This window comes from Peromyscus maniculatus, chromosome 13, assembly GCF_049852395.1.
Source record: "Peromyscus maniculatus bairdii isolate BWxNUB_F1_BW_parent chromosome 13, HU_Pman_BW_mat_3.1, whole genome shotgun sequence".
Classification (NCBI taxonomy): domain Eukaryota; kingdom Metazoa; phylum Chordata; class Mammalia; order Rodentia; family Cricetidae; genus Peromyscus; species Peromyscus maniculatus.
Genome location: NC_134864.1, coordinates 42,984,955 through 43,002,762, shown reverse-complemented (window position 1 = coordinate 43,002,762; position 17,808 = coordinate 42,984,955). Strand labels below are relative to the sequence as shown.

Below are 17,808 nucleotides of genomic sequence, written 5' to 3'. Positions count from 1 at the left end.
CTGAAACTGCCCATGGCAAAACACTAATGCACATTAAAACAAAAACAACAAGAAAAAGTCTATTTAATGTCAGTTGTTTTCTGAACTCTCAACCTTCTGGGAAATTCTGCCAACAGATGTTATCTGAATTATGAACTAAACTTCTCCCTCTCTCTTTCCACATAAAACCCTGATCTAACTCCCTCCCCTGGCCAAGTGACCAGTCTTCTAGGATCATCTGTAGTGTGCTATCACACCAAAGGACAATACAATAGACGCATAGACGCCATCTTTCTTATTCTTTCCTTGGTTACAGAAGTCATGTGCTATTCACTTATTTTTGAGCATTTATGTGGTAGTGGAATGTGTTTGAAGTCTTGGACTTCACTGATGATTTTTTCCACTGTGATTTGTAGAGAGCAAGTGTTTCTCACACCAGCAGAAACATTACATCTCCCACAGATTTACAGAGCCGCCTGGCAAGGCCGGATGGTGTGCCGCGCCGTTACAGCTCTCCTCCTCCAGAATGCAGAATGCGTCCGTTTTGCTCCAGGCGAGCATGTATGGAATGTGTATGTTTGGGGAGCTTACTTGTTAGAACCACTGCATTGTCTGAAGGCGAAATCGACAGCTCGGCCACATCCTCCTCGTTTTTCACGGGTGAGTAGCGCACCAAGAGGTTGGTGAGTTCAATGGATGGGGGTGGGGCCCAGGTGACGCGCATGGTGTCCGGACCAATATTGGTGAATCGCAGATCAGTGGGAGGAGGGACGGCTGATTTCAAATAAGATATAGGAAGACCGAGTCAGTGCAACTTTAAAGTTAAACCGAATGAGATCGCTGGAAAGGTAAAAACCAGTATTTCATGCACAAAAGAAAACAGTCAAAAATCATGCAAATAGTCTACTCCAAATCTAATCTAAATCATGATACACTACTGTTAAAAAAAACATACTATACAGAATACTGTTAGGCCCCTTTAACCTTTCTGCCATCATCCATGCATTTTAAAGAATATTAACAATTTTAACCTATTTTCAAATAGGTTTTTGTTGTTGTTTTTTTCTTTTCTTTTTTTTTTTTTTTTTTTATTTCAATGCATTAATACCACTAAAGATTCTTATCCCAGGCTGAAGAGGCTTAAGTTGCCACACAGCAAAGAGACATAGCAGTACTTTCCAAAGAAACACATGCACACAGATAAAAAAAGACAAGGGGTCCTCCACCGCCCCGCAGTGACGTCTCTACAAACTACTGCATCGCCATAATTCCACTCAGTGACCGCTGCTTACAAGTGAGGGGACTCATGCAGTGGTTCTCAGCATGTGTCTTACCATGCAGGGCAGAGAACCTTTCCGATGTTGCATGCTGGTCTCCAGACTGTGGTTAAAGAGGAGTCTCTTCACCCGGCATAGCACACGAGCTAAGTGGCCCTACGGTTCGTGTCTTCCTACCTCTAAACCCCCCGCTTCCGGTCCACCCTAATTTTTGATGGATGTTTTACTAGCTACAAAGGAGTGTGGGAGCTTATCAAAAGGTAAGAGGAGACACACAGTGGCACATTTTGGAGGTGTGTCTTAGTATTAACCAGTGCTCACCATTCAGCTTAGTATTTGTACTTAAAAAAAAATAAATAAATAAAATAACTCAAGGTCGGCAAATTTTATCTACTTTGTATTTCATAGATCAGCTATCTAGATTTCTCTAGTTTGACATCTGTTTGTGATCTGAATGAAAGTGCATAAGGGCTGCTTATACATGTTTTCAATTAGGTTCATGCATTCCTTATCCCTGAATGCACCCCATCTTATCTTCATCTCTGTGGCCAATCTGGCTTCTCCTTGGAAACGTCCAGGTTTAACCAGAGTGACTGAGCAGCATGCAACACCATCCATGTCTCAAACACAGAAGATTTCAAGATTCACCCGTTTGCTGTGTCAGTGTGGTAGGGGCGCTCTCTCCGCCATTAATGAGAGTGATAACGCTGATGTCATAGTCAATGCCGGGTTCCAGCCCCGTCACTGTGTAGTATCCTACTGAGGAGTCCACAAAATCTTCAAAAATAGGGATCCCTTCTCCTGCCGCAACTACTGTGATGCGGTACCCAATAATGGTGGATGAGTTTAGCGGGGTCCACCGCAGGCCGATGGTTGAATCGGTTATGTCAACAAAGCTTAAGTCAGTGAGCTGGGGCACCTCTATTGAGTTACAAAGCAGAGAAGAGGCAAAAGGAAGGTAGAGGCAAAAAAATAAAAATAAAGCAGTGTACACATCAGGTGACCAGCAGTAAAACTGACAGAATCGCAAAGCAATGATGGTAATATGCAGTTTGTCCCAAATTATTTGAAAAGACTTCCCAAGCATCGCGAATAATTTGCTTCCCTGGGAGAATAAGGCAGGTTAATATACCGCATTCTTTCAGAGACTTTCCTGCATTTAGAAAATGTCCCTGAATGGTACAGTTTTAACTTCTCAAGTTCTTTAAAAAATAAATAAATAAATAAACATTTACAACGTTAAAACCATTCTCAGAACTTAAGACATAATATCTGCAAGAGATACCAGCAGTGTTGAGGGAAAGGAATCCAAAATCTTCTTTAAGAAAATAAAATCTTACTAAGTATAAGACTTTTTTAAAAAAAAAAATGGCTGGTTAATTGATTTGTTTTCCATGTTCAAAACTCATGACAGCGTCGTGGCCATCGTATTAACGATATATTCTGAATGTGCCACTCAAAGGCACAGTCAGCCCAAGGCCAGGCAGCCCTGAGCCCATGCCACTGCCAATATTTTAATTCCTATAATTTAATTAGTAGTCATAAATGCATACCAAAATACCGCAGAGGGGAACAGAGTCTGCCCAGGGCTTTTATTCCACCAAAGACTTGGGGCAAACAATGAACCTATCCCTAGATAGGCCTATGTGGTGGGGTTTTTCAGTTCAGAAGGAAGAAAGACCTATAGCCTGGCCTTTATTTCTCCCTTCCTTTCTTACCCCACCTCCAATTTTAAAAGGATTTGAAGCTGCAAGGTGAAGAACTGGATTGCCATCCAAGTGTATTGCAGTGCTCACACAGGGAGACAAAAACTGTTGTCTTTGGTAACTGTTGGAGGTGGATCTGGATTGTCAAATCGGGCACAAACGTCCCATTGGGATGCATTTACCACATTACTTTCAGCCTGTCGGCACCGGGTACAGACACACGACACTGTTTAGTCATCTTTCCACGTGAGCACACAGTAGAGCGTTAAGGCCGTGGCTGAGCCCATCCCATACCCATGGCAATGACAAACAGCATCCCAGGGAAGCACAGACAGTGAAGCAGAGGCAACAGCAAAGCCTTCATCCAAACATTTGCTTTGGCTTCGTGGTTTTGGAGAGCACACTGGGGGGCTGGCATTAAATCCCAATTCTGTCTCCCACTCTCCGCTCTCTGGGATTAAGATGCTAATTCCCACTGCTACTGAAACTGCCACTCTGAGGGTAACAGCTTATTTTTCTATTACCTGGGATGATGGTGTCAGAGACAGGGGCACTTTCCTTGTCATCTTTGACAGTGTAAACACTGACATTGTATTCCAGGCCAGGATTCAGGTTATCGAAAGTGCAGGAGCTCTGGTCGGCATGGACCACTTCTTCCAGAGAGCTCCCCTGCTGCCCGTTTGTGGGGGTTGTGGTTATTCTGTAGCCAGTGATATCTGGAGTGAATGGGGAGAGGAAGTTACCATACAGAACTTTTATGAACCAGGGTATATTAAACGACACACCAGTGATGGACCCATAGAGGAAGAGGTGAGGGAAAGCGACAGGCCAATGACTTGCACCAACCGTCAGAAAGGGGGAATTAGTTTTAATCTTCTCCAACTCTGCAGAGTGAAGACTAGTCCACAGCAATTTAGGGTGCATTTGAAAATACCCAGACAAGTCTGAGGGTCTCTCCAGCACATAGAAATGAATGTTTGAGATGGAAAGGCTAAGCTTGATCATTGTACGTCATATCCACTGGATGATCTTACATACGTACAAATGTGTTATGACAAAATAAAACTGTGAGACCCTTAACTAAGATAAGGCAATCTCAGAAAGAGGAGTGATGAGCTGAGACTTTCCTGTCTCCAAATTCCAGCCTCCTTTCCACACGCCGTTCTGCTTTTCCTTAATGGGTGACCTGAAGGAAAGCTAAGGAATATTCTGTTTTTGATCCATTTCCACCTAAAAACATTCTCCAAAGAGTATAAAGGTTTGGATCTATGGATGGGGCTTTCAGGAAGAGAATTGGGGTGGCGGGGGTGGGGTGGGGGGGTGGAGGGTGGAAAATGTAAGTACAGGTGCTCATCCTTGAAAAGGAGTATTAATCACAGAAGACTTCAGAATTATGAAAATGGGGCAGTGAAGTGTTGAAGGGAAGGAGACAAGAATACATCTAGCGGATGTGGCCAGAGCTCTGCAGGTGCAGGTTGGGAGAAAACATCACAATGTTGACTCATAAGGAAAGGAAACGCAGGTATATTCTGTCGGTGGGGAAAAGGTAAACATTAAAGCGGTATGTGCTAGGAAGCCCCATGGGACGGGAGATCAATAACATTCAGGTCATTTCCTTTGCTACTGACCATCTGAATGGGCAAGCCATTGAGACCAGAGATTAATGACCCAGCTGCCAAGAAGCAAGGGACTTGTCAGCTTCACGTTGCCAACCTGAGTAACTTATCTGGTAACGGTGTTAACTGTCACCTTATACAATACGTTGAGACAGAAACTTCATGTGACATTCAGTCCATTCCGAAGTGAGGTTTAAAGGAACATTTTAAGCTAGTTTTATTTTTGTGTGACTGTCAACACACGTGTTTATAGATAATCACCTGACACATATACCCAAACAAGGCTAAGAACTGTGTAAGAAATTATTTCTACAAATTGCAGACTTAAAAAATTGGCCCAGTGGGTTAGGTGTTTGCCATGCCATCCTGAGGACCTGAAGTTCACATCCCCAGGATCCATATAAAGCTAGACACCATAGCATGTGTCTGTAATCTCTATGCTGCTGTAGAGAGCTGGGAAATGAGACAGGAGAATCCTCAGAAGCCACCAGCCTCCTCCTCTACTCCCCCATCTCCAACAAGATGGAAGGCAGTCATGTACACTGAAGGTCATCCAATGACCTTCATACACATACAGTGCCCAGCTGAACTTACACAGATGAATATGCATGTGGACATGCATACATCATACAAAGGCACTTTAAAATTACATGTACACATGCATGCGTGTGTGTGTGTGTGTGTGTGTGTGTGTGTGTGTGTGTGTGTGTGTGTGTGTACACACATAGATACAGTTTTGTCTTGATTTTGTTGAGACAGGGCCTGCACTGTGGCCTGGTCTAGCATTAAGTCTCACTATGTATACCAGGCTGGCCTTGAACTTATGTTAATCCTCCTGCCTCAGCCCTAGGGTTGGTATAACAGTTTCACTTTTATAAAAATATTACCAACACCAGTAAAATTAAAAACAGTTAAATAATAAACCAAATACATTTCTCTGATTAAGTACAGCTCCAATCAGTTTGCTTCAACTTAGAACGTTCTCAATAATGAGTATCATGTTGTCTCAGCAACAGTCTCCCCCATGCTCATTATTTAATCATAAAATTATATCTAAGTTAATATTCTTCTAGTGCATTATGCTCCTTGAATAGTTGTATCTAATGATTTTATAAATCTTTTTCATTACTATTAATTCTGTTTATTTTTATTAATTATTTACTTTGTGTGTGCATGTGCACTGGTGTGTACATAAATTATTACATTTATTTTTAAATTATTACATTTATTTGTTGAGTGTGCAAATGTACGAATGCACATGTGCCATGATCTGCCTGTGGACATCACAAGACAGCCTTCAAGACTCAGTTCCTTCCTTCTATTATGCAAGTCCTGGGGATCAAAACTCACACAATGGAAGACTTGGCAACAGGAGCCTTTACCCACTGAACCATCTTACGAGCCCCCAATACATGTTAGCGTGTGTGAACATGTTTACAGCTTCATTTGCTCTCGCGCTCCATTTTATTCCCTTGAGTCAGGGTCTCTCACTGGACTTGGAGCTGGCTGACTTAGGCTGGCAGTCAGCAAACCCCAATATTCCTCTTGCCCACTTCTCTCCCTCCTCCAGAACAGGGTTACAGGTGTTCGTGCAGCCATGTCCAGCTCTTTGTGTAGGGGCTGGGGATGAAGTCACAACCTCACGCTCATACAGCAAACCCTATTACACACTCAAGCCCTCTCTCCAGCCCCGCCTCGCTTACATTGTGTAGAGCACAGTTCATCACCTAGCCATAAGTTATACATCTGGCATGGAACTGGCATGGATAAAAAAACATTTGAGACAATCTGGGTCTGAACTGTGCATACAGTGTCTTGTTATTGTCCCCGAAATAATCCAGTAGGACAACTACCTCCACAGCACAGGCTGCACATTAGGCTATAAGCAGTCTAGATGATGTGAAGTTCGTGCGCAATGCGTAGATTAGAAGCGAGCACATCACCATCTTATGTAATGGGCTGAGTGAGCAGCTGCAGATTTCAGAATCACTGCGAATCCTGGAGCCAGCCTCACCCAGATACCAAGGGATTTATCAAACTCCAAAGAAGAAAGAGTCTATTTAAGATTTACGGTAACTCACACCGGAGAAATGATGTGCTATGGTTTTAGCCATTTGTTCAGGTTCTTTTTTAATTATTTTTTGTGCATTGGTGTCTCGCCTGCATGTGTGTCTGTGTCAGGTCCCCTGGAACTGGAGACACAGACAGTTGGGAGCTGCCTGCCGTGTGCGTGATGGGAATTGAACCCAGGTCCTCTGGAAGAGCATCCCTCCAACCTGTTTGGGAATTTTTTTTTAACGTACTGAACAAAATCTTGGTTCCATTTGTCTTTTCCCCCACAGCCTCACACTTGATGGCTCCCATGCCCGTGACTTGAGAAACTACACGGACATGTTTACGTGTAGTGAGCACCCTGTGTGTGTCCTGAGACGTGTTTACGTGTAGTGAGCACCCTGTGTGTGCCCTGAGCTCTCTTATATACCGCTGCGTCACTGGTGGAGAGAGAGCTGAGTCATTGGTTTCCGAATGGAATCTGTCTTGGAGAGATGGTGTACCCGTGCCCTCAGATCCCCCCTGCGCTCACCTGGGGTGGTGCTCCTCTCCCAGGAGACAGTGAGGACTCCAGTGTCAGGGTTTGCCTCCAGGTGCAGGTTCGTTGGCGGGGACAGTGCTACAGAGAGAAAAGTGAAGAGTTAAAGCGAGCATGAAATGTTTCCTTTACTGTCTCTTTCTCTTTTTTTCCCTCTCTTTTATCCCTTCCCTCCATGATCAGTAAAAAATAGAGAAAGTGTACTATAAAAAACACAGTGACAGTGACCCTGATAGAGGATTGTTTTTTTTAAGATCAACGCTATTGTACCACTACTGAAATTGCTTCATCTTGCCTGTCTGGAAGACTTTTGACACGGAAGGAACATTTCCAGTGCCAACGCTGTGGAGACCGCATGGCACCAGCTAAGCCGGCGACATCAAATTCTGAAGACTCTAATGATGTAGCTAAGGGGTGGACTCTTCTCGTTCTTCTGTTCTCATAAGCAAGCTGTGACTCCGGTATCAGAAGAATTAGAGGAATCTGCTGCCTTTTTTTTTTTTTTTTTGAGACAGGCTCTCACTGTGCAACCCTGGTTGGCCTGGAGCTCGCTCTGCAGACAAGGCTAGCCTCACACCCTCCGCTATCTGCCTCTTTCTGCCTCCTACATTGCTGGGATTAGAGGTGTGTATTATGACAACCAGCTCTTTGGCCTCCAGCTTTTGGTGTAGGTGAGGCTGGCCTTGAACTCCCGATCCCCCTTCTTCACCTTCCAAGCACTAGGACTGAAGGCATGCACTACCACACCTGGCTTTGCTAGTCCCTTTAAACAGTTTAAAAGTTAGAAGAGGAGGAAAGGTCTTCTTACGCGTCACCACCCTGTTGACAATCGGAGCATCCCTCTCCTGGCCATCTCTCAGGACTTGGATCGTGTAAGTGTATTCTACGCCCGGAGTCAAGCCAGACACAACGATGCTCCCCGATTCCGAAGTGACTTCTCGGGGTGCTTCGCCTCCCTCACTTGGTCGTACACCCAGCTGGATGGAGGGAAGCAAAATCAATGTGATGAACGTCGCGGAGCTCCCAAGAGCTTGCAGGTACACTAACACCGTGAGACCTCCTTGAAAAATCCACACTGTGCTTTTTATTGGATGGGTAACAAGTTGGGGGACTCGCTTTAGTTATTTTGCAATTAACTGGAGAGTGTCTTCCTTGGGCACCAGGGACGTTTATGATAGAAAGTTCCAGAGAAATGTCATTACAGCTGTGTGACGAAGACCCTTCTGGTACATACCAGCAGTACACAGGGAAGAAATCCCCTAGGCTCTGCCTTTAATGAGTTACTCACATACAGTTAACTTTCTAGTTATTACCAGCTACTCTGACACTTGGAAATGAAAAACACATTCCCATGAAGAAGTGTGTTCATAACTTCAAAAGCCTAGGTAATACTATCAAACAGTATTCAACTCAAGAGAAATTCATCATATTCTCTGCGGCTTCAACAACTCTGAATGACATTATTAAGGGAAACTAAAAAGGTGCATTGGCGGTCTTCCTAAGGAGCTCCTGTATTTGAGTAACATGGCCATCAATGTGGCTATTTGCATACTAAAAAAATGAAGTGACCTTCGATCTATTTTTTTTTCCGTTCCTTTTAAACTATCAGGCTTTGATTTCCAGGCATAATAAACATTTCTTTTTTCATCCTTTGAATGCCAAAGGATGGATTCTTTAAAAGATATTCATTTGTATTCATCATTTCCCTGGTATCATTACTTGAAAGAACATGACTCCAGAAATCTAAAGCGAAGACCTCAATTTTAACTCCTATTAAGAAATTCACCCACAGGGCTTTGAACAAGTTGAGAGGAAACTGATTGGATAAAAATGTGATTTTGAAGTGACTCTAAGTTTAATTGGTCTCCCCAAATTGGTTCCCATAAGCTTCTTGACACCCATTTAGAGCAACCAACCCATCAAATGAAGTTCTCCTATACTTTTATTTTTAAAATGGGGTTCCCTGGGGGGATGGACAGAAATCAAAACAAAACAATAAGCACTATAGTCTCATGCTAATGGCTTTCTTTCTTCCTCTGCAAAAGAGGAAAAAATAATAATTAAAAAAAAAAACCCGCAGTGCAGACAAGGCCTTGCTCTCACAAGGCCCTGGAGTATGACCATAGGGCTTTAACAAAACCCACGTCTCTGGAGTGCAGCTGGTTTTTCTCATAGGCAGAAACGGGAAGGCACTTCTGGGCTCTACCGTGAGAGGTACATGTTCGCCTCACCTTGAAGCCAATCCTTGGAACGGGGGTCCAGGTGATCACAATGGTCGTCTCTGTCACCTCGGTGTTGTAGGGTGGAATGGACCGCGTAGGCTGCACTGTAAAGTAACCAACATGACGCTCAAAACCTTAGGCTTGGAGGTACTGACTGACCAGGACTGCGGAGGCACAAGCATTTTCACCAGAACTTTGGTCTACCCAGCACGTAAGACAAGATGAAGCCTGAGCTCCTTCATCGATTGAGAAGCCGAACATTGCTGCTTCATAATCAGTAACGTCAACACCAAGTCACCGGGACCCGATGACAACAGTATGGTGAGTCTCCAGGTCCAACATTAGGCTGGGGCCTGAATTCCTGGCAAAGACCCGTCACTCAAACGTGAGTAAAACAAGCGGCCAGGTGCCCTCAAAGTAAGTAAGTCCCTTTCCATTTCTTGGTTTTTATGACCTGTTATCATTTCATCCTATCATATCAGATCAAATCAAAATCCCTTTAAAAATACACAACTGCTCACGGCAAACTAGTAGTCATTCTGTTTCTGTATCCTTATGAACGAAGACAAACCTACAGGAGTAATCTCCAAGTGGCTTCATGCCGAATTATTTCACAATAGTGGAAAATTACTTTTCGACGCAATTAGAGGTTCTGACACTCTTAAGATGCGCTACAAGTTCTAAAGATCCGTCCCTCAAGCATGTGATGGATCATTCAGAATAATAATGCTACAGACATTTGGGACCTAACAACCAGAAGCAGGAATGGCAACGGAAGTATGCTTCGTATTCTCTTAGTCTCCTGATAACACCATCAATTTTTTTAGTGAAAATACTGATTTTTTTTTAAATGCAAGGGCCAGAGAGAAGGTTCAGCAGTTAAGATCAAATACTGCTCTTGTAGAGGACCTACGTTCAGTTTCCAGCACCCACGCATATACCCATCGCTCCCACACTCATATGCATTATTTTATTTTCTGTTTCTCATTGTAGCCCTGGCTGTCCTGGAACTCACTCTGTAGACCAGGATGGCCTCAAACTCACAGAGATCCGCCTGGCTCTGCCTCCCAAGAGGTAGGACTAAAGGCATCTGCCAACCACTGCCGTTAATTTTTTTTTTAAAAAAATGAAAATGTAAAAGAGAAGTATGTACACAGAATTAAGATGAACATTCTCAACCACCTTGTAGGTTTGATTATAAATGTAGAATAGCAAGGCCCCAGAAACTGAGGTATGAGTTGTTAAATTCAAAGGTGTTTGTTAAGTATTTTAATAGTCCCGTTCACTCTTTCTTCTGTTTTCCAGACAAATTCTTTTCCTATTGGAATAAACCCCACAGAATGCATTTACATAAATTATGAATGGCTAGTTACCCCCCAGTCATACAAACGAGGATTAATTTCTTGTTTGTTTCTTTCTCTCCCTTCTTTGTTTAGTCAGGGTCTCGTGTAGCTCAGGCTAGCCTGACCTCCTCCCCCACTTCCTGTAGTCCAGGTGTGCACCGCCATGACACAGTGTAATGTAAATGCTGGAGATCAAACCCAGGAGAGCAAGTGCCCTTCCAACTACACTCCATCCCCAGCCCCAGACAAGGAAAAAAAATGTTTTCATCTTTCACTCTACCCAGCTCCATATTTTTTTTTATACGACATGAGAATTCAGGTCCAGTATTACAATTCTTCCATTTTTATCTTCTCAGTTTGGATGTATTGTCTCACTTTTAATTTTTATTTTAAAATGTATGCACCGACTTTTGGAGAGAGTGCTGTAGTGGGTGAACTGAAGCCTTGTACTGACTGACTACCTGCTCTGTTAGGAGGTGGTTTCACAAGAACGCTACTTTGATGGCATTTGAGGGAATTCGGGTTGGTGACCTGCAATCATACACTGCTCGCCTGTTGCCAACTTTAAACGCCTGAGCCAGTCTTGGGTGACCATTTTTAACTGCCCACCAGAAACAATTCTGAATGAATAATCCTTCCCCAGCACTCGGGAAGCAGAGGCACACAGATCTCAAGAGTTCGTGGCCAGCCTGGTCTACAGAGCAAGTTCCAGAACAGCCAGGGCTACACAGAGAAACCCTGTCTAGGGTGTGGGGGATGGACCAAAGCAAGCAAACAAAACCAATTCGGAACAGTCCATTTCTTTCACCTGGACAAGGTATTTTTCTATTGCTAGAGCCAGGCAGCAAAATCTTCCCCGTCTCGAGACAATACTCTCTTGCCTAGGCCGACGATCACAGGAAAATCACCAAACCACAAACCCACAGACTGATGTCAGACAAAGGATGTGCCTGTAAGTATGAATTATGGGTTCTGGCAGGGGCTGTTAGGTGAGGAACAATCTGACTGTGGAGAGATAAAAATATGCCCTCCATACAGGAGAAGGCTGGATTATTGCCCCCAGAAATAGCTTATTCTCCCTACTTTTCTCACGATTGCTCTTTAAGAATTTAACATCAGATAGGAAACTCAGAAAAGCTGTTTCCAAAATCCAGATTTACTAAAGCTCCCGAAATTAGAGTCCATAGGCCCTGCTGATGTTTACAGCTAGAGACTATTTGAGGTTCAGATGGACTTGTGTTACCCCTGGCTTACATTGGTTTATTTAAGTCTGAGCCTCGGTGAGCTGTTTTTATTTTTATTTATTTATTTATTTATTTATTTATTTATTTATTTATTTTAAACAATTTATCCTTCAATTACTCATCTACTCAAAAGCTTTGGGAAAGTACACCATGTACAATAAAGTATGTTAATTAATCTTCAGCTAATTCAAATTTTATTATGACTCCCAGAAGCCACCTAGTAAGAGGCTATGTGCATTGAAACCTCCAAGCTGCTTCACTTGAAGGACATCTATTTAAAAAAAATGGGTATTTGCAAGAAAAAACAGACATTAACTCCATGAGAGTGGATCTTAGGCTATCTCAAAACCAGGCAACATAGAATAGCAAAAATTTAAAATGAATTCTCTTGCAAACTAAAAGCAGACTTCATTTGCCTGTGATTAGCAAATTCATGGGAAAGAGCCTTCGTTGTTTAAATTCACACCAAATATACAGGCAAGTAAGTTTGTGGTAAATTGTAGATTCCCAGGGGGGACAGGTGACAGAGAATCTTCTTTGAGAAATTCCAGAGTAATTTACAAACTAAAGTTTTCTAGATTATTGTTATATATATAATTTTTCTTTTCTTTTCTTTTCTTTTTCTTTTCTTTTTTTTTTTTTTTTTTGAGACAGAGTCTCTCTACATATCCTTGGCTGCTCAGGATCTCCCTAATGTAGACCAGACTGGCCTTGAACTCACAGAGATCCACCTGCATCTACCTACTGAGTGTTGGGGTTAAAGGCATGCCCCACCCCACCTGGCTTAGATTACATTTTAACGCTTGTGTGAATCCATATTTTAAAATCAAGCAAGGAAGACTTGTTGAAAGCTCCTGGAAAGCCAGAGAACCTGGAGCACACAGCAATAACTGCCGAAAGCATGCTTGTGGCGGGTGCTTCCATAATTCAAGATGTCAGGCTGAAAACAACAAATAAGCGCTCAGCACGAAACAGCCTCATAATTCTTTGTCATGTAAATGGAGCGCACTTAGTAGAGAAAGCGCTTGGGGATACACACCTTTATGGGGATGTCGCTAAATAAGAGCTTTAAGGCCATTTCCTCTAAAAGGTTGAGTAAAAGGATGACCATGGCCAGAAATTCTTGTATTTTTTTCCTCTCCGAGGAATTTACAGTTTAGAGAAGAGGAAACCAGGTCTCAGCTCTGTGAGGTACCTATAGCCTGAAGCAGTCCAGGCTCTCAAAGAAGTCACTCACTGGCTTAACCTCTCAGTCTATTTGCTGGTGTCCGGGGTGGTTTTGGTTTTGATGTCCAGAGTAATGTGATAATGCTGGTTATATTAGATACTGACTACACTCTGTCTGTTAGCATTTAGTCAATATTTTCTTCTTTGTGTATATGTGTGTGTGTGTGTGTGTGTGTGTTCTACATGTCCACGAAGTCTGTGAGGAAGACAGAGGTCTGCATCAAGGCACTTCCTCTATCAGTCTCCACCATAAATAAATAAATAAATAAATAAATAAATAAATAAATAAATAAATAAATAAAACAAACCTATAGATGCATGCATGTATGTATGTATATTTTTTGAGACAGGGTCCTGATGTTCTGGAACTTGCTATGTACATCAGGTTGGTGTACAGAGATCCACCTGCCTTTGCCTCCTGAGTGCTGGGATAAAAGGCGCGCACCAGCACACACAGCCTCTGCCATTTAGTTTTTGAGAACCTGGCGTTACTGACTAGCAAGCCTGGCTGCCCCGCCTCTCCAGATCCTCTTGTCTCTGTCTCCCAATGCTGGGGTTACAAGTATGCACTACTGTACCTGGCTTTTTATGTCCGTGCTGGGGAACCGAACTCAGGTCCTCACGTGTAACCAGCACGGACTTTATCCACTGAGCCATCTCCTAAGCCCTCCTGACTCACAGTGTTATTAGTCCAGGAGGACAGAAGGAACTTGGAAATACCTGCAAATCCACACACTGCTTCCTCTAGCAAGGAAATCTTGCTTCCAAACATTTATCAGCCCAAGCAAAGGCCACGTGCTGTGATACCCATTCTGGCGAGGCGCCGTATCTTATAGCAGACCAGTAACAAATATTCCCAGACCGCCAGCCAGTCCACAGCACACTTTCAGGGGCACTGCTATAAATGACGCACTATGGTTTTTAAATGAACTTTCAAAGCGTAGAAGGACAGAAAAAAAAAAAAAAAACCAGCATCGTTAAGAACGCGTAGCTTCCCTAAGGAAAGGTTTTTGAATTTCAGCTTACGCGTAGTAAAGACTCCGGTGGCTTTGGGGCTCTGCTGGTTGCCTTTCACGGCCACCAGGGTCACAGTGTACTCAGACCCCGGCTGCAGATTTCTCAGGGGATACTTGGAGGCTGAGGGTCCCACGTTGTACTGCTTGGGCTGGCCTCCCCGAGTCAAGCCCACTGTCAGTCGGTAGCCTGCTATCCGGGCCCGAGGTGGGGTCCAGGTCACCAGAACCGTTCTGTCACTTTCGTTGACAAACTGAAGGTTAGTGGGGGCATCAAGTTCTGGGGAAAAACAAAAAACAAAAAACAAGATGACATATGTCAAGAAATGTTTAGGTCAATAATTACCATGCTGAGAGTCTCCAGCTTGATTAAATATTCCAAGTTTTTTCACTCCTCAAGGTTGAAACTAGAGAGCCACATCCCTGGAAACTGGGCTTCCTGGGGACTGAGGGTAGTGTAGAATTTTGCCAAAACTCTGTCAGTTATGAGAATTCACTGACCTTTTTCACTGGCCCATCATCTTTAAAAAGGCTAATTTTCTCAGCAAGATTAACCCACCACCACCCTTGGAAATTATAGTTACACTGTAGTGACAGTATTTTTTTTTTAAAAAAAGCAAAACAAACACTTTGCAAACCCCACAATTTGCTTTGGTCCAGAAAGGTTAAGGGAGGAACAGGCTCAGGGCAAGGACAGCTTGGTCCATGCTGCAGGCAATACGCTAGTTAACGTACGTGTAGACTGACTAGTCCTCCACTGGGAAAAGAAAAGCTCTCTCACAGGGACCTGACTGCAACAACTAAAACAGATATGCAGGACCCCAGTCTCATGGTGGGACGGTGGGGAACTTCTACGACCAGAAGGAATCACACAGATCATCACTTTCCTTTGTGAGGATGTTAACTGGGTTTCCCATGGGAACTTAAAACAAACGGTTGTGTGTCCTATGAGAGCATGAGCTTTGGAATCCAAAAGGCAGTTCAGACACACTTCAGTCACTTCCTGGACACAGGGCTGAAAAGGACCTGAAGTTTCTTCCCATCTCCTGAGCCACACACCCCTGCCTGCCTGGCAACTGCTAGTCTCAAATTCTACTGTAAATGTGTTAAGAGACTACGCTTTAACTTTGATATAGATATATCTCATTACACATACAAAAAAAAAATGTATGTAAGGGCTGGCAACAGTGGTGGAGCACTGTGGATTCCCAGCACCAAGGATAAAAGAAAGAGACAGGGAGGGAGGGGAAGAAGGAGGAAAGGAAGGAAGACAGAGACGCACTGAAATTGCATCTCCATGCCTCCATTAGCAAAGGAAACTTTTTCTAACTCTCTTAAATGCTCTCCTTCCTACATTCCAGCTGCCTGCATGTGGGGAGCAGTGTTCATGTTAGAAGCGCTGTGCATGTTGCAAGTGGTGTGCACGCTGGGTGTGGTTCATGTGTGGGAAGTGGTGTGCATGTTGGGTGTGGTGTGCATGTGGGAAGTGGTGTGCATGTTAGAAGTGGTGTGCATGTTGCAAGTGCTGTGCATGTTGCAAGTGCTGTGCATGCTGGATGTGGTACACTTATGGGAAACGGTGTAAATATTGGATGTGGTGTGCATGTTGGATGTGGTACACATTTGGGAAGCAGTGTGCATGTTAGAGTTAGCATCCTTGGAACCCTTGTTCCAATTTTCTGCCTTCAACATTCCTTCCAGCTGGATGTTTCATGACCACTAAGCCATGAACTTGGGAGTGAGCAGCATGTAGCATATCACAGGTAGAACTGAGGCTGTAGAGCCTGGAGGCACGGCAAAAGGACAGACAAACAGGCAGGCAGGCAGGAAGAGGACATACTGGTGGTCTGCTGCGCAGTCAGAGGCTTGCTTTCCCTGCCCTGGTTCACGGCAAAGATGTTGAACTGGTAAGTGACCCCGGGGGTCAGGCCGGTGATTTCGGCAAAGGTGTTCCTGCTGACGGGCAGCCTCTGTCCGTGTTCCCCGGGCAGGTTGACGGGGAGGACATCCACTCGGTAGCCAGTCACCGCACTATCAGGAGGGGTCCACATGATGGTGACTTTCACATCCGTCACTTCCACAAACTGTAGGTCCTTCGGAGGGGGAACTTTATCTAGCAGACAAGAGAAATGTGTCATTCCAAATTCCCACTGCGGGTTGTGGCTAAAAGTCCACTCCCTGAATAATCGAGGCATTTCTTAGACCCATCCATTCTTGGCCAATACTGGGTTTCCCCTCTTACTCAAAAAATGAGATTTTTTTTTGTGTGTGTAGATATTCATGGTTAGTCTAACTGATGTTGGAATCTTTATCTAGTGTCTATAGATAGGCATAAAAGCAAGAAGTTGAAGTAAATACACAAAATAAAAATGCCTTCACTTTAAGATACTTCCAGAAAAACTGGTGTATTTGTTTAATTGGCTCATTTGATGGTTGTTCAGAGAACAGATTAAGTAGTTCTTGGGTGTCTTGGGAAAAATAAGATGAGACCTTGCCAGTTTTTAACCAGAAAACCTAATAGTTGTTTTTGATAAGTTCCTTCCTAGTGTTGATATTTCTGCATTTACATTAGCAGTACTCCACCTGTAGGCCGAGACGCCCTTGGGGTCGGAACAACGCTTTCACAGGGGTTGCTTAAGACCATCAGAAAACACAGATGCTTATGATTCATAACAGTGGCAAAGTAAGTTATGAAGTAGCAATGAAAATAATGTTATGGTTGGGGGTCACCTCAACATGAGGAACTGTATTAAAGGGTCGCAGCATTAGGAAGGGTGAGAACCGGGGACCTGTCACGTGACTTGCACTTCCGTCCTCCCCGGAGGCTAAGGGAATGAATTTAACCCACCTAGGCTTTCTCTTCCCCTGGAAGGTTTAGAGCGGCTGTCTGGTCCAGACCAGATCAGACAGCGGGAGAGGTGGTGGTTTTTAAGTTACCGGGCCGTGGGACGCCGGTAGTCTCTTGCTGGATGAACACGGGTGTGCTCTCTTGGTTCTCCTCCACGGCATAGATGGTGATGTTGTACTGCACACCGGGCTGGAGGTCACTCAGGGTGACGGAGTTGGCAGTTTCAGGAAGGTTGAGCTCTGTGCTGCCCCCTTCTACCGAGGGTGAATAGACGATCCTGTACCCTGCAGGTTTAGGAGGAAAGTGTCTAGACACATCGTCTTCTGAAGCCGAGGCTAGACAAATAATAAATCTCTCCTTCCTAACGGCCCTCTGCATTTTGTTTGACTCTTTGTTAAGAATCTGCAAGACTCTTTTGGGGTCTTTTAGTGTTATCATTTCCTACGATATAAGGACTAACCAGCACAGAGATAAGAACAGTAATACAAATCTCTTAACAATAAACGTCCTTGAAGACAGGATCCTTAACAAATGTCAATTAGTGAAGCCATGGGGTGAGAGATCCATGGTACGCCCATTTCTGTTCTTGGAGCTGTGGGTGGGGGAGACAACTGAGGAAGCAGCCTGAGCACTGTCTGCAGCTTTGGGGACCCTCACTGATGACGGGAAAGCGGCAGCCCCGCTCCCTCTCCAGCAGTGAACGTCAGATTTGCAGGAACGGTCCACCTCTGCAACCCTTAGAA

General features: G+C 44.0%; 1 protein-coding gene across 12 annotated transcripts in view; it reads right to left on the bottom strand.

Moving 5' to 3' along the window:
• The window catches only part of Fn1 (fibronectin 1), a 70,336-nt gene that overhangs the window by 27,495 nt on the left and 25,033 nt on the right, over nt 1-17,808 (bottom strand). For 6 of the 12 annotated variants that reach the window (XM_006972238.4, XM_042260165.2, XM_042260170.2 and 3 more), the window contains exons 18-26: nt 17,155-17,349; nt 16,058-16,330; nt 14,231-14,497; nt 9,400-9,494; nt 7,977-8,145; nt 7,163-7,249; nt 3,487-3,678; nt 1,905-2,177; nt 571-753 (exon numbers count right to left, since the gene is read on the bottom strand). In XM_006972238.4, the coding sequence (XP_006972300.1) occupies nt 571-753; nt 1,905-2,177; nt 3,487-3,678; nt 7,163-7,249; nt 7,977-8,145; nt 9,400-9,494; nt 14,231-14,497; nt 16,058-16,330; nt 17,155-17,349 (1,734 nt within the window). The remainder of the gene's footprint in view (nt 1-570; nt 754-1,904; nt 2,178-3,486; nt 3,679-7,162; nt 7,250-7,976; nt 8,146-9,399; nt 9,495-14,230; nt 14,498-16,057; nt 16,331-17,154; nt 17,350-17,808) is intronic. The other 6 variants (XM_006972239.4, XM_006972240.4, XM_006972241.4 and 3 more) reach the window with 1 other exon arrangement.